We start from the raw sequence: 27,339 nt of genomic DNA on the forward strand, positions 1-27,339 counted from the left end.
TCGACTTTCGTAATCTTACTTTAGTAGTGTGTAGACAACCAGATTTTTGACAACGTTAGAGGAATAAAGAAAGGTTTTGTTTGTAGCGTCGTGCGATGATCGCCTTGAGTAGTATATAGATGGAACAGCATAATTAGGTCTTCTGGAATAAGTTGGCATTCTTCGAAAGAACAAAGAAAGGGCCGACGAAATTCAGCAGAAAGCCGCGGCAATAACGAATCTGGAAATTTCTATTCTACAGGTAAAAAAAAAAACTCTATATAATAATAGAGTTTGCCAGTTAAGGCTTATTAAAACGCAATAATACTCGGTCGTCCTCAGGAGCGACGCAAAGATACCGGGTCAGTACGACGTTTGACAAATCGAAATCTATTTGTTGTTTATACCTCTTGCTATTCAACAAACTCTTTCATTGCATCTCGAAAATACATTGGTACCAATCAACTGAATCTATTGCGAGAATCGTTTCACGTTGTATTTAGAAACATTTTGGTAAAGACAGGCACTTCTATTTAAGATCGATTACCTATTCACTGTCATTGTGATGTCAGAGCATATCATCAACAGATATTCCAAACAAACGGGTTAGACGAAAACAGCCCATCTCAAAAAATCCCCTGCCAGCTTCCCAGACATGACGTCAATATACTTTTTTTCTAGCAAGGATACTTTGAAGATAAGATCTACGCCAGAAAACCGATGGCGCTGAAAGATTAAAAGGCTCTAACTGAGCGAAAATGCGTTACTACGCCAAACGCCAAACAATTGTTCAGGTTTATGAATCGATAATATTAATAAGAAAAAGTAATTAAAAATATATTGAGCAAGACGGTGATCATTTGTGGGACATCTGCGCAGAAGAAAAAGTTTGACCCGCTATGAAGACTATTTGCAATTTTAATATTAATTAGGTGTAAATAAAAACTAAAATAATAATCATGTAACCTGTGAATACATTTTTGGGGTACCCTGTATTCGCTATATGTGTTTCCTCGACACGAGTCGGCCAGCGACAGTGTATCACCAACACTTGCCCCTGTCAGTTAGTGTACCTGTGTACACTGCACTATTTAGACCCTAATGTTTTTTCGTGTAGACATTATCTCTGCTATTAGTTGTAATCAAAGGTATGGTCACGAGTGTTAAAAATGTTTTCCAATAAGAAGAGGAGAAAGCGCCGCGACCATATGCGTAATTTCATTACTCTTAGTCGCAACATAAATCTTCATAAATGTCCCTACGATTCTCTGACAAAGATCGCCTGCAGTGTTATCCGTAAAGATGCCCTTCGTCTTATGTTCGTTTGCGTAGCGTACACAAATGCTCCCGGCTGCAGTAACCTGTCAGTGATTTATTACTATCATTGACGACCTAACCGAATCACTATGAAGATTATTTATTTATACGCTACTGTATATATTTCATTAAACATTATGCATCACAGCGTAATCGACAGACTAAAAAAAAAATATGCATAAAGTATTTATTTGATCGTAACGTATTATGAATGGCATGTATAGATATAGCGTATTTATTTATACTGTATAAATTCAATTCATCTCAGTCGGTCAAGCATGGACTAACGAGTGTATGCATGTCATAGCGCCGCCGGCGCATAGCAGCGTGTCTTCTTCAAGACATAACATCTTCTGTATACCTGATTGGCCTAAGCCACTTCCTAGCGATGAGTCACACCGAGGTAAATGAAAACAGCGCCCTGCCATCTTTAAAACGACCTTTCGATTCTGTTCAGTAGCCACCTTATTGCTGTCAGAGGAAGAACGCTAGCGCGTCTTTAATAGAATGGAACACTTAACGGGACGTGCCCAATGGAACTGGTTGCCTGACTAGGCCCATGTGACCATTGCAGTGCTATGGAGACCGCATCATGGTCACAGACGCCACTGATGCGCCTCCACCTTTTGCTGTTACTCAGGTGAGTGTTTTACAAAAGGCAAACTTGCATACGAGCAATCAAAGGACAACGATAATAGCGCTACTACGAAGCTGTGCTAACAGTAGCATCGACGATATCTATCTAGAAAGTAGTATAAGTATATATATATAAGGATAAAGTAGTATCTACTTAATCGTTCTGTAGATGTACCGACGTACTGGAATCTTAATTAATTCCAATCGATTCGAGCGATTAGTTAGCTTCCCAAGGAGAAATTCAAGTCTATGACACACGCATGTATACAAACGTATATCTTTGTACGTATGTGTAGATACACCCACTTTTTTTGTGGAATTACCTAAGCACGATTACGAATAAATGAGACTCTGGCAAAAAAAAAATAGCTCTTTAATTTAATGTACAAGTGAACGCATTGCACAACTTCGTATTTTATAGCTTAATTACACTTTTGTTTCTTTTATGTAGTCGCTTAACAAATACTCGTTTGGTAACTATTCCGTATAATACATTTGGTATTTACATACAAAGGCACCGGCGACACATTCTTCAATTGAGGTAGGCTTCCTCAAGGCTTTCTAGTTATAAAGGTCTGTATGACAAATCAGGTGCCTTCACGAGAGCTAGTATCGGTTAACTACTCTTACCTTGTAACCTTAAGGAGGAAGATGTCGTTCACTCTGAATGATAAGTGTTCCTATTGGTGCCCTGAAACTCCTCCACCGGCAACCGCTCATTGTTTCTTTTCAACACAAATTATCTTCTGCATATGCTTAATCGTGACTATAACCGAGCTTTCAAAAAATTGACATTGACATTGAGACAAAAGCCTTCGTTCAATGAAGCATGAACATGCGTCTAAATTTTTTGCCATATTTCTCTAAGTTTTAAAAAGGGAAAAATTTCCCTGAATCATTTGTTTCTTCCTTGTTACTTCCCTGTTACTCTAATGCGTAAGGAGACTCGCTTGCTTGTTCGTATGGAAAATAGTGACGATTTTTATTTGATGCTCTTTGTGGAGGTACAGTGGGACGAACTATCTTCAAAGAGATCTATTCTTATTGGATTGGAACAGCTGAACCCCTATATGAGCATTTGAGTGGCGCAATATATTTATGGTATATCATAGAGGCGATCTTTTCGAACCTAAAGACTACAAAAGTTTGTCTTGGTCACTTCCGATCGACTATAGAGTACCAAACCAACCAATCTGTGAGATAGCTAATACTAGCAAAGAAACCCCAACTGAAGAAGACCTGAATTTCCAAGCAAGCGTCAATGCTACAGATAATGGGGTCACCAGCAGAACTCTGGCTGGCAATGGGCCTGATACCGCTGCCTCGAGTAAATCTTCTTGAAATTTGTTGCAGGTTCACCAAACTACTGAGTCGCTGGTCACACAGTTGTACGTATCGTTCAGTAGAGATTATATCAAGTTTGATGTTACGTCCCATTGTCGCCCACGGCCTAGGCCCCGAATCAACCCTTTTTTGTGGGCTGAAAGATTGAATGAAGAGAACCGTACGGCTGCCAGACCAATAATGGCACCTAAGTTCCCAATGTACACAAACGTTCGACACGTCTAGAGTAGATATATTCATGCGAAACAGATGGGTTAAGAGAGCCGAAGTAAATAACGGTAGTCGACGAACGGTAATGTAATTATTATCTTCAGAATAGAGACTGAAAAACTTCATATTGCACGTAGAGTAATGACTACATTGCATCTAACGAACCGCCAGTCACCCACTCTGACAACAGATTGGGATGTCATATATCGAATTATGCCTCGTTTGCATCTCTGCAATGAATCGTTCGTTCCGTTCGTTATATGGAAAAAGTACGGAACGGCTTGGCACAGATGGACCGTTGAGCTTGGGAGAAAACGTAATTGAAACACTTTCTGACTGATTAGTATAAGATAATTGATTGGCAATAGAAATCACACAGTAAAAGCTTTTATCTTTTATAAAAATCTTCAAAAAGGCACACATTCATACTTTCAATAAGTGCTTCAATTCGTACTTGTAATATTCATTCAAATCTGCCCGCGCTTTAGAGATAGCAGCTTAGCTCTTCACAACAAAAAAGCTTAGATACCGCCTATATGAACCAGTATGGCCCTTCTTGTACAGAATAGTGTATGAAGTGACGGAATAAAGATTCTTAGTTAGCTGTGCGTAAATCTGTCACTGGGACAAGTGAACGTTATTCGTCTAGCTTTTCGCTACCCATCCCTTGCGGTAGATAGGTAGGCATACCTTGTAAACTCTAGATTTATAATCATATAACGAAAGGCTAAGTAACTTTTTTTTTTTTTTAGTAACAACGGCCGCGGTATATGGCGTGTTAACGGGGCCTAACGACAAGGCAGAACAATAAAATATGACAGGCGAAATATTCCAAGAAAATTGTGGGCTTGTGACTGAGAAATTTCATTCGGTCTAGCGCTCACAGATGGTACTCTGGTAAATGATTGTCGCGCCAGCGTTACCCAGACTGGCAAGATACGATGTATTTGAAATCCTTATGGTGTACAACAGTAAACTTTTACAATTATTTAAAAAAAAAACAAGTCGATATTTCGATCAGAGTGCCCATCTGGAAGCATTTCGAATACATACTTTATGCTGCGAAATCTAGAAAAGCTGATATGTTCTCCTCAAAATTACCAGTTAGCCAGGTGTATTTACAAAACCTATGGAAATTATTAACTAGATTGATACGAACACCCAGACCTTAATTTATGTATTTCAGCAGTTTTCAAATGTACGAAGAAGACAAGTTCAATTAATAGGAGGCAGATAAAAATGACGAAACACTTTCACTCAAAAAGTTTATTACTTACAATTAATAGACATTTAAAGAATTACGCAGCATTAGTTGTCAATGACCTTATCTTCCCTTGCGTCACCTGCTTGTGTGTGTGTGTGTGTGTGATATCGTAAGGCACAAAACTATTGTCACATTGTAGTGCTCGACTGACTCATCAGCTCGTGGTACAGAATGACACATAAGATTGTATCGGCACAAGGCCAAATGCATTGTGAAATTCGCTAGATGCAAGCCTACACGAGCGCTCTAAAGAGCTTGGCAAATCAAGACGGCCGTCGTAGTTAGATCATGGCTTATTACAGTAGCCTTTTGTAGCTGGATATCCTGCATAACGAAAATACCTGCCACACAGTAGAATACGTTTATTTAGGCGGTGTTATACAAAATAAATGTCTAAGGACCTTTCACCGCATGCGTTCGTGTCAAAGCGTAACATGTTATGGTTGGGCTGCTTTAAATAAATCTGAGTCATCTATGAACATCGTTGGACAGGAAGGACATGCAATGACGTACCTTTGCCAGCAGAGGTCCTTACGCAATATTTTTCATGTTCTACTCTTATACGATGTGTATATAGATAATAAGTTGAGGAAAAATTATAAACTTGCACATTACATGATGAAAATCATAATAATATACATGTTCAGAATCATAAAACATCATTTAAGTTTATTCCACACCGTCGTATATATTAGACATTTATACTGTGCATGTACCTGTATAAGAAAGTGGCGTCATTTATTCATCGCTTCACTCCGGGCTGCCTCTGAGCGAAACGTCCGCATTATATCTATATATGTGCGTCTGCAGATTGTCAATCAATGCAGAAGTTCTTGTAAAAAAATTATTGGGTAATCATAATGCACGCTAGTGATTGCTATGATACTTTTTAGTGAGCTTCGTTAGCAAATGTAGACATGAGGAAAAAAGGTAAAAATCGAAAAATAATTTCGAAAATCTTTAGCCGTTGCCATTCAATTATTCGATTTGATTCTGAGTACCATCTCCCTCTGGACAGCTTCCCATTTATACTTCTTAGCTTAATTCATCTGCAACACTTTCTGTGCGATAAGATCATGTGGCCGAACAACTATCAATAGCGGTTACTACGTTTTTCAATACTTCCTCGCCTCTAGTTAAATATGTGACTGAAGCTGCATAATAAATTGAAGACTTATGTACAGTATCCGATAGTGTTTATAGTGATTGCTTTTTTAGATCTTCAAAGGTAAAAATGCCAGTATGGACCACAAAGCACGCTTTAGAAGGTCGCTAAAAGTGGTTAACAATGATTAATTACAAGCCCTGTGAGACAAAAATCCGATCGCGTCCCCTCAGAATTTTTTGGCAGATTGACGGTAGTCGCATTACTGTCGCAAATCGCTTATTTGCATTAAGACAGTCAGGTGGGTCCCTCATGAGTTTGGTGCCATTATCTAGGGCTTGACATATGCGTATAACTAATCGACCAGGCTCGTCAAATTGAATCGAGAAATTGGTTATACAATGACCCTGAAAAGGAAGCGCGCCGTACTGTTCTTTGGTTATATGAGTAGATTTGCTTCCGTAAGGCTTTGGCGACGCGAAAAATTCTGACAGGCCTTGTTTTTTTTGTTGATTTTAATTTTGTCATTCCTGATTTATAGCTCGGACCTGGCTTTACTGGACTTCTGCTGTTCGGACCCATGCAACACGGCGTAGGGAACGAGTAATGCACAGCAAGAAGCAAGGTACGAAAACTGTCCTGTCAAAGAGTCCCTTTATAGGTGCCTTCCTTATCAGCCGCAGGGTCTAACTGGTACTTAAATGGCGAAGGAAGGCGACGCAAAGCCCAGTTATTTATTTAGGAAGGTAAAATTAGTCTCTTACAAACATGAATACTACACAAATTGAACTGAAGAAGTGAAACTATTTTTTGATCGACTTAATACTTTTATATTCTCAATTAATTTTTATCTAACTTTAACCTCAACTAAGTCGGCAGATGTTGTAAAGTAAAAAAAAAAAACCCTCTATATGTACCAAATGTAAACTTATGCATGAGCACCGAATGCCGTGGAAACTACGGTTTGGCCAGGTCCTTCACACGATGCGGTCTAGGGTCGAATCCGATCATAGACACGCGTCGTTTCGTGCTGGAAATCGGCCTCCTGATTGAATGCCTAACGGCGACGCTCGACGTAAAACTCAAAGCATAGAGGTTCTTTACAGGGAGCCTCCACAGATCAACCCAAATTTCGTTTACTAGAAACGATATACGGTAAAACAGCCTCCCGTTGACCTATCATTTTGTAAGCTGGACGTAAAATAGCCATAATTGTTTACATTGAACTTGATATAAAAGAAAGGTGTGCAGTTTACATTAAAATTATTTAAACCCAATTTTTCAATAATAATAATTTTGTAAGTCGCATTGTGAACAATACCAACTTCATCTCGAGGCATACCTATGAGCGGCAGCTTCGTTTTAGCCGACAACTTTTCCTTACTTTACGATCCATTTGTCAATAGGAGACTCTCTGTGGGAGTCCCCCTCGATCTCTATTGTTGCCTACTGAAATCTCTGGCCTGGAAGGAATATCATACATTTACTTGAGGTAAATGAGTCTACGGCTGTCGATAGAGTTCAACAAATTTCTGTACTAGATTGGCCCTGACGAAGTTGATGATTATTTGTCGATTTCCGATACCTAATTACATAGAATCCATAGGAAGATTTCGCAAATTTCCTAGAGACAGCGTGGTATAATTTTAAACCTATGGCGATTCAAACATAAGTCAATCTTTATATAAGATTTTAATGTACTCGCAATGGAAAAAGTAAGTAGATTTAAAATAAGGTACTCGATAGGTTTTACAATAAGGTACCTAACCATAAACTTGTAAAAAGCGGAACTTAATTAGCTCTTTCTGACTTACTGGTTTTAGGGGATATTAGGACAGTGTCATGGCAGGTACAGGAGCAGTTTGGATGCTTGGACTGATTTACTTTTTCAAAGCAAAAGTTTTCCACACACATGGCGATCTCGTATCTCCCTAACCGTCTAGAAGTAAAGCATAGTTGTTACCAGCAATTCGCGACCCTGCGTTTATAATTCGAAGTTAACTAAAATAAAAGTTCGATGATTCGGAATTATGCTTGTGTCGTGGATGTACAGAATTTCTGTAAGGAACCCTTTTGAGCCTAGTCTTATTACGTAGTATATATACCTTTAGCATAGCTTGATAATACTGGAGTTCACCTGTTCGTCAGTACCTGGCGCACCTCCTTTAACTAAAACTGTTTATATAAATAAAGGCAAAAAATAGGATAGTTCTTCTCATGTTGAGACACGTAACGACATTGCGCATCATTGTGATTATATGACTGAAAATATTATTCAGTCTGAAAAATAATATGGATTAAAATATCGAAGACTTTTCATACTAATTAAATTTCAACCGGTTCCACTTGTTTCGACATACACGACTTACCTATTCTCGTTTTCGTACGGTTGGGAGCTGTTGATCCGGCCGTAGTAACGAGTAAATTTGGCTGAAGTAATCTTTAAATAAATGTTGAAAACTAATGACTGAAACTTACCAATTGTAGTGAATACCGTCGAGCAGTAAAAAAGCGCTCCCCAAAATGTCCAGACTTTTTTATCGGACGGTGTGTACAGACTAGCTTCTCGCACTAACGTTCGAATTTGTTCCTCGTACTCAAGCACACGTGTCAAAGCATCCTGGCGCCATTGCGTTTGGTTGTAGACCCGCGCCATTTCCGCGAGTCGATTCACTACAAGACTTCGAAAGTTTATTATAGTTTGCTTTTGTTGAGTTTCGAAATCCTCTTCGAGCCACTGAAACAGGTGAGCACCAGCTGCTGCGTACAGCATCAAAAAGCTCAATAATAGCACATGGGAGAACCACTTTTCTGAAAATGCTTTAATCTTCTGAGCCACGCGGATCCCGAACGACTTCGTTTTATCCGCTGTTAAATTCACTACATGCATTGGATTCAGTATGAAATATTGGGGGGGCCGAGTAGGGTCGGACTGAAACGAAATGACAGATATCTGTGAACGGTGATAAGCTCGACGCCGCATCGTAGGAGTATCGACACGTGAAGAGCTACGAGAACCTCCCGGTATACCCTCCGGCGTTAGCGACCTTTCGCGAGTACCCATCTAAAAGAATCAAAGAACAAATGAAGTAGGCTAACCTTATTTCAGATTTATCTTTAAATGTTATCTATCATTTTTCAAACGGTAGATAGCAACAGTTTGATACATTTGAAATTACGATAGGAGTTAATCTAAACCCAGCGTGAGGTAAAATATTATGGTTAGCCAGTCTTTAATAATGTTTTTTTTATGAGTATGCACGAGCGTCAATAGTCCCAGTATTGCAAAGACTACGGTTCATATCTATCAGTAATCCGCTAATCAGAATTTGAGAACCTTTGCACATCTGCTTGATAGGTGATTAATGAGTAGATACCTAACTAATTTTATATTTATATTATTCGATGTAAGCATAAGTTAATGCTCCGACGGAAAACGCTAGAGTTAGACCTAAACTTAATAACAATGTGTGCACCAATAGGTTGTTTGCCTATATAACATTTAGTAGTTACCTCTAGTTGAGATTTAATTAAGTCTTCATGGCCACATTGGAACAGCCAACGAAATATGAAACTTCAGAGTAATACCAACTTGGGCGTTTCTGTGCAAACCTACGGCCGTAAGTAATTTAGTACGATCTCAGCACCTTTAAAAAAAAGAAAGGGTGACTTCCAAAAAAGAAATGCCCCCTGTCTGCTCAAACCCATTGGGTATTTCATGCTTTTTTCTGCAAAGTCGCAGATCTGAGAAGCAGAGTACACTAAAAGATCGCTCACCTCCCAGAAAGCCTAATGTAAAAGTGGATTTATGTGAATTCAGGTGTTCATTAGTCCATTGAGCGGCCAGAATTGTTTAGCACCCGGATGTATTACTTTGATTGTTACAAGAGGTGAAAAAATGTTTTGACAGAACAGCAAAATTTCGGTGTCAATCGGCAAAAAAACGTTTTGGTACTATTCTATGATAGGCCACACACGTGAGATTCCAACAGGTGTCTGGAGAACCAAAATGTAGTTTGGCGGTTCCAGGCTTGTGTGCCGTCTTGGCAAACGTAACTGTCGTCAAAGCTGGACGCTAATCAAAATCATCAGCCCTGCCTTTCAGTGACGTTTTCTTATACATACTGTAATTTCGTTGAGCTAAAAGAGGAGCTCATTTGTCCTAGACGAATTAAGGCCTCTATTGTCTTGATAAATCACAACACCTGATTTGTGGCGACCTGTACGGACGGACCAGACGCAAAGGCGAATCGACGTTTAATACAAAATGTCTTCAATAACACTAAGTTCTGATAAAGGACCACCACATATTTGTATTGCTAAGTTTGGGAAGGCTTGATTGTCTTGTTTAAGAGAAACAACTTAAACTACTAGCTAGGGCCTAAAGGAGTTTCACGCTCAGTGGTTGTCCGTATTCTTGACGGTTAGATAGGCTGGCGGAAAAAACGATCGATTAGAAAGCTGAATGGTTACACGAATATCTATTCTATCTTTGTACCTGAAATTCACTCAAGAAGGCCTTAAAACACAACTATTGATTTTTACACGTTATGACTGGCTGCTCTTTTCTTCCTGGAACCGACGATCAATTAGGGGAAGTTTGCAACGAGACGCAATTGGTCGAGAATCAGACGTGACCTTCGGTACAGGCTGGATCCCGGAAGAAGGAGAAAGATTACTATGACAGAGCAAAATTGCCCCTACATAAAGTCACTCTCACATGCTTCCAAGCATTAATTCTCAGTTGCCTTCTAGTAAAACGTTCAATTTGGACCTTTAAGGGTACTTAGGTCAGTCTAACCGGTTTGCAATATTTCCATAGTTCGAAATGTACTTCTTTGTCAACACAGCAAAAAAGATCTGCCTGGGACAACAAGTTGTTCTACTGTATGAGCTTTTTCTAACCCTTAAATCGAGCTTAGTTTGAGCGGTCATATATTTATTTTATTCATAAAAATGGCACACGCTTCGTATGATGAAGACAAGGAAATGCCCTCTTTATACTAAACAGGCAACATATTTATTAAAGAGATACACGTTTGTACTGCTTGTCTATTCGAGCGTTCTATAGTAGATGCGGAACCAGATGCTACTCATCACTAAAGACGATTCTGTGTGTTTCTTCCTATGCCTCGATTGGTATTTAGTTTTTTTTTTGTAAGGATTGACCGGTACCCCTTTCAGGATCAATATCTCCGCGACGATCAATGACACATGTAGCACCGTAAGGATCCAATTTCACATGTGTAAGCTATGTAACTGTACTCATGTTAGTAAAAGATAATTACTGGTAAACCGAAATGAAGAACTAAAAAAATTTGAAAAATCGGTGAGTCTTTGTTGGCAATCAGAACCCAGATCTCGTGGCTAACAACTCCGGCGTTCCGCTTCCCCGTCGTTGAGGCAGTCAGAGTATCACAATACATTTGCGTATTTCTTACGCATGCGCACTCTTTACGTATGGATAATACTTTCAGGAACTAGCACCTAAATTAATAGCATCATGGTAAACTAACAGAGTTGCTTTTTACTCAGAAACTTGTACCAAATAGTAACACAGCGCAGGGAGATGCTGCTGCAGAAAGACGTAAGGTCTGGGGCAAAACCGGGGTGCCTCCGCCGATGTACTACATAGCGCAAAACACGGGTGCGGAAGGTGCGCTTGCTACCGATTTAGCGGGTGATATGTTTAGACGTTTGTCATTAATTAAAGCGCGTCAGCTAATAAATTATGTTTTTATCTCCGGAGCGATACATAGCGCCAGTTTTAGCCCGCCGATATTCATTTCCTAGCGCCTGGGCGTTCAAACTCTGTTAATTTGGAGTTATTAGCCATATCTTAAACGTCTAAAAACGCAATAGCATCCGATATGGCGACGTATTACGAAACAAAAGACTGATTAGGAAAAATTAAGGGGAACATTATCTCGGTTACGATCTAATAAGATGAAAAGCATTTACGTGCGTATGTACAAATGTACATATTAGGAATGCCTAATTAGACAGCATGTGGATAACAGGTTAGTTGCTACCTAAGCAATGTTAGCTTCTATTTAGCATCTTCAGTGACGTATAATGTATGTGTAGAAATCTTAATCTAATTTTAATGTTAAAATTAAACAGGGGCGACACTTTCACACTACAAAACCATGTTTGTACCATTTTTTTTTAGACTATTTACAGTGAATAATTTCTACATACATCTTTACATATAGACCGATCCAAAAGGCCCCTTTTTATGTTTTATCTTCAACATAAAAAAAGGTGTTGGTTGAATTTAGAAGCGATAAAGGGTTGCGTGTTTATTCGTGAAAAAATCACAACCTAGCAGTGGAAGCTTTCCTTTTAATAATGAACCGTAAATTCTCTTTGACGTATATTATAAATAAGCTAATTTTCTCACATAATTCTAACACGGAGTTCGTGGCTATATGAACCTTTAGAGGATATATAATAGCACGTTTACACAGCAAAACGGGATATCTGTTGTCATTAAAAATAAATGTTTTGTATGTTAACCTTAAACAACAATATTAGCACTAGCCGGTTCTCTATACGAAATTAATAAGCGACTAGCACGATAGATACGAATATTTTTCTCAATTGCGTACTGCATCACTGTCCAAAAGAAAGTATATATACATAGAGGACGCTTTTGTAAAGATATAGGGAGAATTAATCTTTTATGTAAAAACAGAGGTATTACGGACATCTAATGTATATTATATTGTATAATGAATTGCTATTGAATTTGAGTTATATGTTTCTAAGTTAAGTTACTTAAGTAACTTAAACTAAAGTAAAAAGTATGTCCCATTACGCCATCTATCAACATCAAAACGTGGTTACTTTTCTCACCGTGTGTTCCGCAGCTTCTGTACAACGGTTCGGATCACTATCCTAGCAAATGCACTCTACCATGTTGGAGGTCCCCTTTTTGCAATTTCGAACCCCCGTGTGAATTGGCTGGTCGCTTGATATGCATCCGTTACTGTACACATGGGTTACGTCCTGTTTTCTGCATTCGTTCACACGCACTCGATGTGCAGCTGCAGAGGGAGCAGCACCAGACGGACCTAAGGCTAGCTAGAATCTTCCTGCATATATCACCTAGTGTACTATAGAACACAGTCAATAGGACCTGCATTAGCAAACGATGAGGCCAGATGGTGCTGATCGAGGGCCCACCGGTTCCTACAAAGTCTTAGGAGACCTCTGGAGGGAACTGAGAAAGGGCCGGGGCTACAGCAGCCGATAACCCGCCATACTCACCGACCATAGCGCTCTGCTTTACGACACTGCCACGAACATATATACCGTAACGAATGCTATTGATCTCTTTTATTCTACTTTATACGGTTATATTCCGGAACAAATAATTTCTACTAGACTACATATAACGTTGCCGTCACATTGTTTCGTTTTGGTGTTATTTTTTAAGGTATTACGGCAATTAAATATGTCATTTTTATTATAAAGAAGAGTATTTGGCCATTTTGGTAACAACGAGGCTTGCATGCGTCTTGCGAACCTGATTCAACCAGGTTCAGGTTTTTCGGTCTTGAGCATATGTATTTTATTGAGTAAAGGTGTTGCAATACGGGAAGAGGCGAGTTCTATTGTTGTTGGATTTATATTTAAAGGCCTAATGACAGAGACTGATCCTGCTCGCGTTAACGTATATGAGGTTTTTTCAATGTTGGAAGCTACCTCTGCGTTTCAAAAGTTTTATTCAATTAGCATATATATATATATATATTAAGTAGTCTGCCGCAATGACAAAGTGGATTCGGCAATGGATCTACATCGGAAGGCGCCGAATTTTATCTTCAGCTAACTCAGTGATTTTTCGCATAATACGATTTTGTCTACATTACTTTACTGTGGAGCAACGTCTTATCAGTAGGAAGTAGCTCAACGACCAGTTGCTGTTATCGAGTTTGTATGTGTATCGTTCTTAATCTATAAAAGTAGAAATATAAGCTTACACATACTCAGCTGTACGGCTGGCCAACGAGCATCCTACTCAGATGTTTGGGTGAGGGTGACGAGCCTGGTATGGATTAGATTATAGCTTTCTGTTGCTATACCCGTATGATTTAAATATGTGGCGCCTTTATGTGTAGAGAAGCACAATGATGAGGTCTACAATGAATTGATTTTTGGGGATTAGTGTTAAACTGCTGACATAAGGTTGTTTCGTAAATTGGTCAATATAATTACGCTGAATAATTTTACAATCGTTCGTAATAATAGAGCTTTAAATGGTCTCGAGGTAACTCGTGCGACTTTGATAATGTATTCGTTTTGGGAGTATAATTAGTATACGATGAACTGTTAACAATACGTTTTATGTTGTATGATATGACCTCACTCAAGATTTTGAATCGTGTTAAAAAGTATTTATACAATTGCAATTCAACAGCATAGTCACCTCAGATTATTGGCCTCGCTAAATAATAGAACGAAAACATCGAAAAAGCTTCTAAAAAACCGTAGAAATAATATATCAATTCTACGACGGAACACTGGCTCAATGACTCTCTCAAGGTAAATGCTATTTCCCGAAACTGAAATGAACATCTCGCAGAAGGTTTTCTACAAAGGTGATATGGAACTCGTTAAAGTAGCATCCTATTGGACGCTTCGGCTGTTTTTGTTAGAAGTCTAATGGCGAAACAGGCCTGTTTTGTGCTTTCACTCTGGATAAACAGGTAGGTAAGTGGAAAGGTGGGTTGGTATTTTTTTGTCCTTGGCAAAACTAGCGTTTCAGCGTCATGTATGCTAAGCTACAAAATCGACAGCGTGAAACGCAAAGGCGCTCCTTATCACCATCGAGCCATGGTCCCATCTTTGTCGGTTCTATAACCCGTAGGAGTCGTTCGGTGTCTGTGGAAATTCTACATGTGGCAAAATGTGGAAACGCGACCTGTGCGAAATGTTTATAATGTGCAGCTTATGTTTGTCATTAAATCTCAGAACTAGCAATTGATTGGTTTGAGTAAAAAAGGCATTTAGTATTTTTAAGTAACTTCCGAACAACTTACGCAACATAAACAAAGTACTGTACTGAGTAAACTGTTAAAAACAACAACTCTAGACGTTTTTAGCCTAAAAATATATCGAGCCAATCCAATTAAATCAAATCAAGTAGTGGCTGAAAATAACCCACAATGATATTATTTAGGCCAGTAATAAGTTGTACAACCAGCTTGCATTTTTATTTTTGGATTTAAAGCAGCTTTTGGTGTGCACAGTCGACACTAAAACCTGTACGTTCAAACAATACTATACTGAGTCGTAACTTCTAAAGCCATTCATTCAAAGGCCTTCATGCATTTATGGGTGGATTGTTCGCCTAAAAAATATGATTGCCTTGAGTTGTGTATTTCCTAAAACTGGTCGGAAAACTTAGCTATGAAGCATTGTAACGTTCGACTATTCTTTGAGATGACAGGCCCATGATTTGATAAGGACGATTAAATACAAAAATTAATTTACATGCACCTATTTTCTCCTGACCCTTGACTCTGGAGTCCTTCTAGACACAAGTAAAAAAAACCTCCAGTACGCATACTCAGCCCCGTAGACACTGAAGTTTTATTTGTATTCCTTCGGGTTTGTATCATTTATCCCGTGCGGTAGAAGTAGTTTTTTTGTAGAAAAGAGTTTCGCGAAAACGTTTTGTGCGGATGTCCAGACTAGGACACGCCACTCGCGCAAATCTGGCTTATTATAATATAAATAAATGTTTCGAGTTTCAAGTTCGAAACTTAAGTCGACAAACATTGCTTCAGATGCTTAAGTATAGGCGGAGCGCATCTATGCCCAGATTTGAATCTAGATCACCAAATCTCGCTAGGTTTAATAGGTAAGCATGCACACATAAAGATTAATATGACAGGTTCTAACGGGTGCTGATTGCTAGAACTGGTTTAATTCCCAATAATTTACGGCTAACTTTTTACGGACCTATCAAAGTTATGACTAATTGTCTCGGGCGTATTTTAATGATGAATCCAGTGCTGGCGATATACACTCTCGTGATGTTCGAACCTACTATTCTTAATTGTTCCTATAACCTTTACCAGGTATACTCGTCTATAATAGAAGTCGTTTGCTTCCTTATAATCATGCCTAGACTTCGTTATTAGATGGAGGTGGCACATTTGTGCACTATTACCTCTTAGTAATATACCCTCATTTGCCATAGCCAAATATAATGCCGTAAGCAACCAACCAACATAAAGGGCACGACATTCAATCCATAGGAACTTTATATATAAAAGGCCAATGTTATTTCTTTAAGTCCTAAGGAAGCCAAAGCCCATGGTGAAACATCACCATGAACAGGTTTTTCTTAAATATCAGATATTGACAATACGAGATGCTGTGGTTTCTAGCGCGTCGGCCTGGCAAGTTTTATCAGAAAAATGTTTTAACCAGCTAACAGGTAGAACATTGACATGTACATAGAAAACATAAAATAAAAGCATCTAGCAAAGTCATCAAAATCCAACTAGAAGATCTCCAGACCATGACAAGCCAAGTCCATTGAAAAAGCTAATGTTGGCCGGCCACGTTACAAGCAACAAACCCATATGCCCTGACAACGATCTTGTACAAACATGCATTAGCCTTATCGCAAACGGATTAGTTTAACCTTTGTAGATAATATATATATATATATATATACATAAGACAAGCCACTTACTTATCTGTTAATAGTGATCGTCGCCAATTAGAAAATTGACTCGGAAGAAAGACTTCTTTTGTTGTTAACTCTTACGTATATGGGGAGACAGAGTTAGAAACCAAACTGCGGAGCGTACGGAAGGGTTTTGGTCATGTTTACCGATGAAAATTCGATGTCAGTTTTTTTGTCAGGCTTGTGACGCTAGAGTTGATAGAATGGGAAAAAAGAACCGTTATTCTATTCAGGCTCTTATAGAGATCGTTAGATTACCCATCAAGATCCTGGCATATTTTGCATAGCGCCGTCGGCTACGAGGAGCATCGAATCAATGAAGGAAAACTTTTGACAACGAACTGGAAAAAGGCATGCGTGAAAAGATTTATTTATCATGGGCACCAGGCGGCGCTTAACATGAGCCGATTGTGCTGAGATAGTATGAACGTAAATTCAATATGATTATGGTATGGTTGCTATTAAAACTATACAATGATTACAATATCGATATTAATAGCTTTGAAGACAAACACGAACGAGGCGCGTAAGGAAGCGAAACTAATGCGGGCCAACGTGACATTGCAATGATTCAAGGTAAAAAAGCATACATTCTCAAGATGGCTTTAGAAGTTCTAAATTATAACATAAGAGAAAATATTTAATTGTTTTATTTACTTATTCTAATCCATACTATTTGAAAATTACGGCACTAAAGAAAAATAAATTTTCCGTAAAAAAGCCATGCACCCATCGGTCACAATGAAAATCGGGGCTTTTTTTTTGTATCGACTATCTAACGCAAGCCTTTTTGTAGTTTCTCAACTGATTTGCTACAGGCCTTTTGACGGTAAAAACAAATTCCACGTCTGTTCGACCGTCCTTCGAAAAATTACCTCCGAATAATTTCGGATACCTTCCGTGATCACAAAGCAACCTCCTTGTACTATGTCAAAATTCGACGTAATCCATTTTGTCATTATTTTGCTGAGATTTTTCTTGTTTAAACTGTTAGATAATTAATCACATTATTGAAAATGCGCCCCCTACGTTTTGGCGCCACGGCGTACCCCCGTCATTGTGTCTCTAGTACTAAAATTAAGCTTATTTATTCTTACCCTTGTGCTTTGAGAAGAGGAACAAAATCATATACAGCTCTGACTAACAACTGGTCTATGCATTTAAGTGTGATGCATGCTGATGTCGTATTACGCGCGCCTTGGAATAGACATCTTAGTCAATGCACGAATCTTTTAAATACGTTCTAAAAGCCCTTATTTGAATTTTATCGCCTATTTTAAGTAAACATTATTAGCGGCTATTTTTACAGAATTGTAACGTATCTTGGCTGATTACTGGACAAACAAACGCCCCTTTTTTCAATTAATTTTTTACTTTATTACTTTTACGAACATCAATAGGTTAGCCGAATACGAGCACTCCCGTATGTCACGTATAGGAAATTGTTTAGAGTTAGTATAAAAGAAAAAAAAATTGCAATTACGAATCAGTGCGAAATGCAAGGCGATTTAATGCCAGGCACATCCCACCGGACCCGTGATTTTACCTGCTAGCGTACCGGCCTGCGAAACTTGAAAAAAGCGGACGCTTACAAGTTTGGTTTTGTGCAGAGAGCCCGCGGTCTCGAGCAATAGTCAAAGCAATTTATCTATCACTCTTTACCCCACTCGCGTATCATATTAATACGATAAACACACGCATACCCAAGTCGGAGAAAAACAAACTTCTCTCAAAATAGTAATTAATTATATTTGCGGCACTTTAGATTTGTCTATAAGCACGAAAACGCGACTGGCTACCTACGCGAATTTTATGTTCCAAGTGTATAGTGTTTTTGCCGCCGTTTTTTTTTTACTATAAAGCACTAATTAACACCAGTTTATGTGTTTATTTTCCGCTCACAAAGATTCTAAAGAGGTCTCTAAAGTGAACGTCTTAAATATTTGAACCCGATTGAGGGTTGGCACACTACCAGTTCAACCCTACGAGGAAGACAATGGACGACCAAAATCATCTGGCATACATTTCATTCATTTAACTACATCTTATGAAACATTGTTGCGAAGTTCGATTGCGACGCCAGGACCGTCGAATATCGATGTACTTAAAGAGGTACACTCTACATGATGTTGCTTGCCGAAAAGATGGCAAAGTTGTATTGCGCTCTCAAACTAAAGATTACCTCTCGTACTAAATTTGTAACCTTAAACGCAAGAGTATTATTAGCAGGCCGAATGATCCGAGTTGTTAATTTTTAGCGGTAAGGATATATAAACACCAATATCCTCGCAGTGTTGTCAGTATTTTATATGGCGGCATGAGGGCCGACCTTAAATATGCTCCTGTTTGAGCTTCTTCACAGAATCATGTTCCAAAACAAGTGGCATTTTTTAGTAAAATAAGAGCTTTTAAACTCCTTTCAATATAGGGGATTAGAGCAGATTTTGTATGTTAAACCTCCAGATTCTACAAATGATCTCCAGAGAACGAGTAAATTTCAGAAATTGATTTGTGTACCTACTAGTTGTTGGTGGCATGTCTCTCTATCCAACTGTCGTCCTTACTTTCCGAAATAGCACAGCTAAAAGGAACGTTCAAAAAAGATGCTTTTAAGATAGGAAATCCAGTATAAACGTAGCTCTATCATCACGAGTTTTCTGTATGTTTGTACTCGAATATGTGTCTGTGGCTCAGTATCTAGTGTTATGTGGATAAAAAGAAGGTCGCGGGTTGCAAAATCATCGAAGCCGTATTTACAATTTTGTGTAATTTCTTGTCATTTTTAAATAATTAATTCCGTTGTTAACTGGTGGTTAGAAGGTCTTATGTGAATATGTTCCAACAAAGAAAATATTCGAATTTATTTTTGTCTGTCGTTTATGCTGGTTCTCTCTTTAATATTGAGTGGCTTCACGTAAGCCCCATAACAAACTACCGTTTACCTTCTCATCACCTTGAAGTTTCCATAAATTGTCGTATGTCAAATAGGATGACATGCACTTTAAATATTGCAATGATAACAATGTAGCACTACATAATCTTCCATGTCGTCTATATTTCACTCATATAATGCAACGATAATCACAAGAAAAACTGCAGATATTATAATTATCTTTTTTATAGTTTGTCTGAAGAGCTTCAAATGAAATTAAACAAGGCAGCAATCCGCAACAGAAAAATTACCTTTCAGATAATCTTATAATCTAGCGGATTATTACAAAGTTGATGTTTCAGTTAATACTCTCTTTATTTGACTACACGTCTTGAATAATATGTTAATGTCTGAGTTAACTTACGTTTCTCCTAACAGTTCATTGCCAATCGTGTGCTTATACTTTCCCGTGCAAATACTAAAATACTAATTGAAAAAAAAAACAATTTACATGTACGTTTGCTGCTGCGTAGAATGATACGACCAATACGAAACATATTCAATAGCTGTTTCATTCATAAGATAATGGGAGTGATATCCGTCTTCCCTATTGGTTACGCAAGTTTTTAATTATCGTTGTTTTGGTGGTAACGGGCAACAAGGAAAAATCCAAGTAACATAAACTGAAGTAAAAACTAATCAGGCCCCGGCGGGGTTCGAACCCGCGATCTTCTGTTTACGAGACAGACGCCTTACCACTTGGCCACGGAGCCACGGCCAACGTACCCAAACCATCAAAAACCATACCTGAACCAGGGAAATCCCCCAGGCTTAGTTTTCAATTCAATCTATGGCATCCAATACTTTAAAAAAGCAAGCAGCAGTATGTTTCGGTGTTCTTTATTGACTAGCCGACGATAAATCAAGATCAGCTCAGCGCCTGTCTGTCTGCGCACAGTTCTTGATATTGACACATGCAGAACTCCTCTGCTAGTTCAGAGCAGTTTCAGCGGTAAGGGTCGTCTGTTTACAAATACATCTGTTTCCGACGCCTTCTCTCGCGCCGCTATGCGCAAGAATTTTCGAGCGACATCTGAACAGAACCAATGCGTCAAGTTACATGTTTTTAGAAAGTCTCAAGTACTAAACTAAAAGTCTTCCTATGTCCTTGTTAGGCTTTATAGGTTTGCGGGAACTAACAGTTACGGGATTCGAAAAATATGCAGAATTTGCTTAGTGATATTCGTAGCAGGCTACCGCGACTGAAGAAAGTCGAGACGCGTGTGCAAACCGAAGCAGGTTGGTAATAGATAGAAATCGACCAACAGTTGACCCTTGCTTTAAATATCTTTATGTTGCTTTAATGCAGAGTGTCAATGAACGACGCTACGTTCGAATATTTCGCCTGGCTCTCTACCCGTGAGTATTAACTGTATGATGTATTAACTAAGGCCCGTACGATTGCATTGATTTATCAATATAATCCATTCCGTTATATCATTTGGATATATATAATGGATGGTGATAAAGCTCAATATATGTACGCAAATAGATGAAAATCGTGTCACATTGATCTCTTGGTTCAAGTGTAATTATAGAAAAGTCAATATTAATGGCTTCGTTGCCGTTCATGGGTTTAGAAAAATGACATCGTATGATTACGTAGTGACAGATATTTAATTTATTGCGAAATATAAGGCGCACCATGTTTCTAACTTCTTTCTATAAAATTATAGACATAATATACACTCTACAAATCGAACCTTCATAGAACTAGACACCGTTCCTGTTTCACTGAATATAATCGTTGATTATTTTACTCGTCGTATTAAGGACGTCCTATCATTTCGCTTTTTATGCCGTATCATATCGAAGCCATGAGAACCGTAATTGTGGTAAAGTTATCTTAGTAGATTTTTTCAAACATAAATTTAATTAAGTATTGTCATGATTATTCGTTTTAGAATTGTCTAATCGAAAAACGATGCTCAAAACGTTGGTTACTTAGGTAGTTGATAGTTTAACATTGTAATATGCGTATCGTAATTACACCTTTGGATCCATCAATCATACTTGCTTAGGACAACTTCTAACGCACCCACCTCTAGGGTTGCTTGTTCACTGTTTTGTCCAAATCGCATGAACTTGATGGCCTAATACTTGGCACCCAAGTGATGTGAAATACATAACCGCGACCGCGGACAAGTGACTGTGGGCAGAAGGCCTACTCATTTGATTAAGGTGGCAAAGTTGTGCTGTTCATGTACCGAAATTAAATCATATCTTGTAAAATTAACCCTCTATAATGGACGAATATTATATAGCGGCGGGCGAGGCCATCTAGAGCACCGTCAGGATTTCGGGATCGGCAGATATCTCTGTTATTGTTCCGGTGGATTTTTGGGCCACACTAAAAGTTCATACAATTAAGAATAACTGGTTTGCACCTTCTAAGAGACTTTCAATTAAATGTCTAATAAGGTATTCCATTCATAAATGAATACTAAACGGCTATCATACGAATACGGTCTCCGCCAACGAACACATATATACTGATGTGCTTTACAGCTACTTAAATACATTTACTATTAATATTAGTTACATTTTTTAGGAAACGTATTACTTGAACGACGCAATAGCGCAGGAGGTTTTTCGGGGATATTAAACCCAGAGCCACGAACACAAGAGAGATGCCGCGGGTTTGTCTACGACTTCAAGCCAGATCTCCAAATGGCTTCAATTACGCCTGGACTTTATCTCAGTAAGTACAGCCCTTTTCTACAGTATTTACATTTTACAAAACGTCAAACGTGGCAATTTCCCATTTCGTGATTTATGATCGACATTATTACAGATATTACGTACATTGTCACGATTGCATTCATTATAGAACGTTAGATATCAAATTAATGTGCGTACAAAAAGTGGGTTTATATTTAGTTCAAGTTAAGTGTTTAGTCTATGAAAGGTGACTTTTTAATTTCAGCATTTCTTAGATCATGGAACACCACTTAATTGAGTGTACAGAAAGACTGGTGTATAAAGGAGGAGAATATTCAGATGGACAATTCTATTACATAATCACAACGTATATTTTGGAAACTAAGAAGGCATTCTGCTTCGAAATCATAATTACTATTAATGATAGGATGAATCACTCAACCGATAATAACCGATTCTCTGTTTGAATCATATATGACTTGAAGAACGATAGTTCACCATGCACAGCCAGAGTCGTCGATCGTCATAATGAAATTATCCGATATGAAAGGAGAAAGGATTGCATTGTTTATGCGGTTTGGACTCTAAAGACTAACCAGTACATGAATTTAGTCCTCCACCTATTTTACATACATATAATATCTCTAATATTTAGAATGAACAATCAACGAATACGTCAGTCTTGGGAAATGCAGGATCAAAAAATGCTAATTAGAGTTTATGCTTATACTCCTACAACGATATATTATCCAAACAAATATAATAACAAAAGCATAAAAATCATAGGAAAATTCGGTGGATTTCTTTTACAACGAAGTTTATGCCTCATTCAATATTCATTATTCCGCATCTTCTTTTAGGTTCACAAGACGTTGCATCAAATTTAGAACTTTTGAGATCGCGGAACATTCGTCACATCATTAACGTTGCTTGGGGGATCCCCAATTATTTTCCTCAACACTTCCGATATCTGAAACTTCGGCTCTTGGATTTACCGGAACAGAACGTTCGGCTAGTATTCGAAGAGTGCTTCGACTTCATCGATGAAGCGATGTCCACAGGAGGTTCGACGTTAGTTCACTGTAACGCCGGTTAGTTGCTATCTTCGGCTGAACAACTATGATTACTACGCTACATACTTACGAGATCTTATCGCAATGAGAATCATGATAAATCTTCAACCCAAACGTACTGAAAAAAATACGTTCCTCTATTACGCCATAGCTGGTGTTCAGGGGACTCCGGTAGGCTGCAGTACTTCTAAGCAGGCTATGAAAAGTCCCTGCGTATTTGCTCACTGCATCCTTAGGGAAAACGCACGCAATCTTATCGAAAATTCAAGCTCCTGTCCATGATTCCAAAGTGATATCTAATGCATACGTGTTGATTCGACCTTCAGTTGAGACTCAATATTTTTTCTAATTATTTAAATTCTTAATTTCAGTTCATTTTATTATGCCATAAATCAAATCTACGGTTACGGCTATATAGACATAAAGCGAGTGGCTGTGATGCATTCGTTCCTGCTAGCCACCTACAAAGCTAAGTCAGCTCGCCCGCTCCATTCTGATGGCAGCAATAGGATGGCTGACTATACGGCGAAAGTCGCGAAAAGATTACTCAAACTGATGGGATCCAAAGCCTGGATGTGTGGGAACTGCCATGCTGGTGTTCAACTAGGGAAAGCTGAAAGGATGCCTTAAGGGGTACGAGCGGCTTATTACAAAAAGATGGAAACGGCCATCATACTAGCTTATGCGCGTAGACATTAAAGAAGAGCAGCCTGGGCCGTGCTTGATTTCGAAATCGATGCAGAGGAACTGTGGAAAAGCTTTAAAGCTATAAGAACGCTATCCTCCAAAAAAAGCACTCTCGGTGAGACAATTTTCTGTCGTTATAGGGAAGCCAGCGAGACTTGCGACTAGTCTGAGTGTCAGTCTTCTAGAGGGGCTAGGTATAGGGTTTGTTCAGAATTCTTTTGAACAGCATTCATAAACCCGTATAGCGATCAGCAGTGTTCACTGATCAGCAAACTTTTTATGAGTTAGACTGAGCGGTTAGAGACTATATGCTGGGAGCCCAGTACTAGGCTAGTCTTGCGTTATGTAAGCACCATCTCGCTGATGGTTGATCATCGAGTTGAGATGCTTATTTCAAAAATTTACAAAGATGCTAATTTCGTGGAGCATTGAGTCATAAGTAAGAAACAATAATCGCTATATGGCAAAAAAAACTGGAAGGCGGGATGTTTCTTGCTTTGCTGCACAGTATCCTCTGTCGCTATGATCTAAAGAATTTGTAACTCGTACTTGCGCAGATAGCCAAGAGCTATTATTAAAATCATTCGAATGCATGAAAAAACGTTCTTTGTATGATGGCATAATATTTTTCGGAGAGAGGAATTTCTGATGGGGCATGTGCATACGTACTCGGCTGTGACGTCTGCCAGTTTGCAAAGTAAGGCCGCAGAAATTCGCTGCTGGCGTGACCATGAGTCCTAATGGCCAGAGAGGAGAACCAAAATCTCTACGCTAAAAATAGGATATACGTCAAAACGACGGGAGATTTCGTTGTGTGAAGCACGGCGAACACATTAAGCGATAAAAGATGTCGGCCACGAGATGACGGTGTCCTTTCGGATAAACAGGGCGAAGGTGTAATAGATAAAATATTATTATTCCATGTACAAGTGACTGTATTTTTATGTTGAAAGCCCTTTTTTAGTCTACGAGATACTAACAATTTTGCATTAGTTTATCTAATAAAGTAGTGAACTAAACTATATGGGCATGCGTTTTAGAACACTTTGTATACGACGCAAGGTAACAGTGTTTCGTTTTTGTTTGCTATTCGTGTGCTGTGATTATGTGTGGTTTCTATACTGCGCTACAGGGGTGTCCCGTAGCAGCACAATCTGTATAGCATACCTGATGAATCGACAACGGATGCGGCTGGTTCCTGCCCTAAATCAGGTGAGGCTCCGTGCACTCATTTGAGATGCCGTTATTTGCCATAAATATCACGTTGAATTCTATCTATTATGTTTCGCATGCTATCCTCCGACTGTTTCTCCTTTGAGCTAGCTCTTTGCATTCAAGTTGTTGTTATTTTAACTTTTTTGGATTAAAACCAAGTAAATTGACAAAACATATTCTCTATATATTTGTCAATGGAATATCCAGGTGCGGATGGAGCGACCAATAATACGGCCCAATGACGGATTCATGCAGCAACTGAAAGAGTATGAAAAGGAAATACATCCTCTCACAACCTAATGGTTCTGTTGCTGAGGGAACATGTTTCACGAATTAACATCACCAGCCAGTTTATTTTCCAGCTTATTAAGCAAGTGTCCATAATACGCCAATGACGCGATAAAAAATACGCATATGCATAAATAATGCATGCGTTATCTTACGAAGCATTTAGATTTTTTCTAAATAGTTTATTCTATTTCATAGCACTTTTCAGAGACGTTTTGTACGGGGTTCTCAAGATCAAAAACCCAATTTACTATGGCGAAGCCCTATTTTAATAAAAAGTGATGAACAATAAGGACGTACCAGTACAGAAATGTACCATACATGTGTCTTTTTATAAAATGTACACGAATTCTCATTACAAATACGACCATGAAGATATCTGAAACAATAATACATACGACAAATATTTCTGCTTATCACAAATGTGTAAATAACCCACTTTGATCGACTGTGAAAAATCCTCGACTGTGTCAACGTCTCCTTAGTCTCATTTTAGCGATATGATCCTACACCAAGCGGTGAGGAAATCGATGTGCATGTGAAACAGTTGTGCTAACGCTGACAACCATGAAATATTTTATAATTTTTAATAAAACTTCTCTCAGAGGACCACGAATGAGAAACCTTATGCTACTTTGGTGTATAGTGGTGTCTTCTTTCGAAGCAGGTGTACAGATGCATGTCCGTTGAAGTTTGATATACGCTATGTACAATATTAACCAAAAAGGCATTTCGATAATCGGCTACCTTAATATCATCTCAAATACCTTTGAATCTGCATATTTCTAGGTTTGCCGATAGATGAAACGACTGTTTACGTGATGGGCATTGCTTTTTGGCTAACCAAGGATGCCTGAAATGGCGGCCCACTTTCAAATAATTACGCTGTATCCAGAATCTAAGATATTGAGCCATGATAAAAAAGAAAAAGGTTAAAATCACTTCTGCGCATGTTGACACACACACTCAGATAGTGAGTTCACTGAATAAACATCGAAAATCTTTTTCTGTTGAATGTCCGATCAGAGACATAAATCTGTTTCAAAGTTACATTGACATGCGTTACTTTATTGGGGAAAGAAATTATCTTCCACTTTATTCTTAAAAATAGTTCCATCGAATTTTTATGCCGCCTACTTTTAAATAACAAAATAGTCTAAATTATTAAGGTATCCATCAAATACCTATTCCCTGTATAACGTTTATCATTTCATTTAATACAACGAGAATATCGACTTTCTGACCGGTTTTTCTGAAGACTATATTGCTGTTCTGTCGGAGAGAGAAACTAAAAAATTTGATCGAAAATATTGAAAAGCAGTTTTTACAATGACTGCGACGTTGATCCTGCTTGATAACGTTACTACGTCGTTAGCGGAAATTTTCGCTCTCCTGAAGCAGCGAAAAAGCTCTTATCAAAAAGGATAAACACATTGACCATTTTTTTTAACCCCGAATTGAAATTTTCCAGAACAAATTACGATAGGCCATATGCATATACTAAACAAGTAACGTATATTATTTTTATTCTAAGCAAGTTAACTTTGTGTAAAATATTTCTCCGTTCTAAATCCGTTCCGAAATCTACATTTAGGCAACTATTTCACATGTGCGTTTAGTGATTTGTATTACTCTAATATATAAATTTCCTTAAGGTGAATAAAATCGTTTTCGATCTCATTTGACTTATTTTCCAAGAATGTTATATAATACGGACCTAATAAACTAAGTCTTGAAAAAAGATGAAAAAAATTATGTTACAATCGGGCATTCGGACTTTTGGTCTGAATGAAGTCGCTTATACTGCCGCGACGGCCGTATTTACATAGCGCTGGACTTATAGTAAACAGCTCGGATTTTGATCTTAAACAAGACAAATTTTGGAAGTTTAAACGCGTGACTACTAATACCACTTTCCCT

The 27,339-nt window shown here is 38.4% G+C and overlaps 2 protein-coding genes and 1 non-coding gene across 8 annotated transcripts in view; 1 reads left to right on the plus strand and 2 right to left on the minus strand.

Annotated features, from left to right (window-relative positions):
• LOC111250736 (TWiK family of potassium channels protein 18-like) overlaps nucleotides 1-13,057 on the minus strand; it is a 36,495-nt gene extending 23,438 nt beyond the window's left edge. The window contains exons 1-2 of the transcript XR_015328000.1: nucleotides 12,714-13,057; nucleotides 8,334-8,919 (exon numbers count right to left, since the gene is read on the minus strand). The gene's annotated coding sequence lies outside the window, so the exon portion shown is untranslated. The remainder of the gene's footprint in view (nucleotides 1-8,333; nucleotides 8,920-12,713) is intronic.
• Nucleotides 1,765-26,060, plus strand: LOC111250738 (dual specificity protein phosphatase 19-like). Of its 6 annotated transcripts, XM_086989658.1 has the most exons (7): nucleotides 1,765-1,936; nucleotides 3,286-3,320; nucleotides 6,397-6,480; nucleotides 22,047-22,196; nucleotides 23,017-23,247; nucleotides 25,049-25,128; nucleotides 25,339-26,060. In XM_086989658.1, exons 1-7 carry the CDS (start codon nucleotides 1,875-1,877, stop codon nucleotides 25,429-25,431), a joined length of 735 nt encoding a protein of 244 aa, XP_086845784.1. In that variant the 5' UTR covers nucleotides 1,765-1,874; the 3' UTR covers nucleotides 25,432-26,060. The 6 variants fall into 6 exon arrangements, with proteins under 6 accessions (XP_086845784.1, XP_086845783.1, XP_086845787.1 ...); XM_086989657.1 differs by lacking the exons at nucleotides 1,765-1,936; nucleotides 3,286-3,320 and adding an exon at nucleotides 4,306-6,156; XM_086989659.1 differs by lacking the exons at nucleotides 1,765-1,936; nucleotides 3,286-3,320 and adding an exon at nucleotides 5,653-5,680.
• On the minus strand, nucleotides 20,137-20,208 carry TRNAT-CGU (transfer RNA threonine (anticodon CGU)). Its single transcript has one exon. It is a non-coding gene; the product is annotated as a tRNA-Thr (tRNA).
• Nucleotides 26,061-27,339: the final 1,279 nt, after the last annotated feature.

The sequence above is a fragment of the Varroa destructor genome, unplaced genomic scaffold (genome assembly GCF_002443255.2).
Source record: "Varroa destructor unplaced genomic scaffold, Vdes_3.0 BEIS01000005.1, whole genome shotgun sequence".
Classification (NCBI taxonomy): domain Eukaryota; kingdom Metazoa; phylum Arthropoda; class Arachnida; order Mesostigmata; family Varroidae; genus Varroa; species Varroa destructor.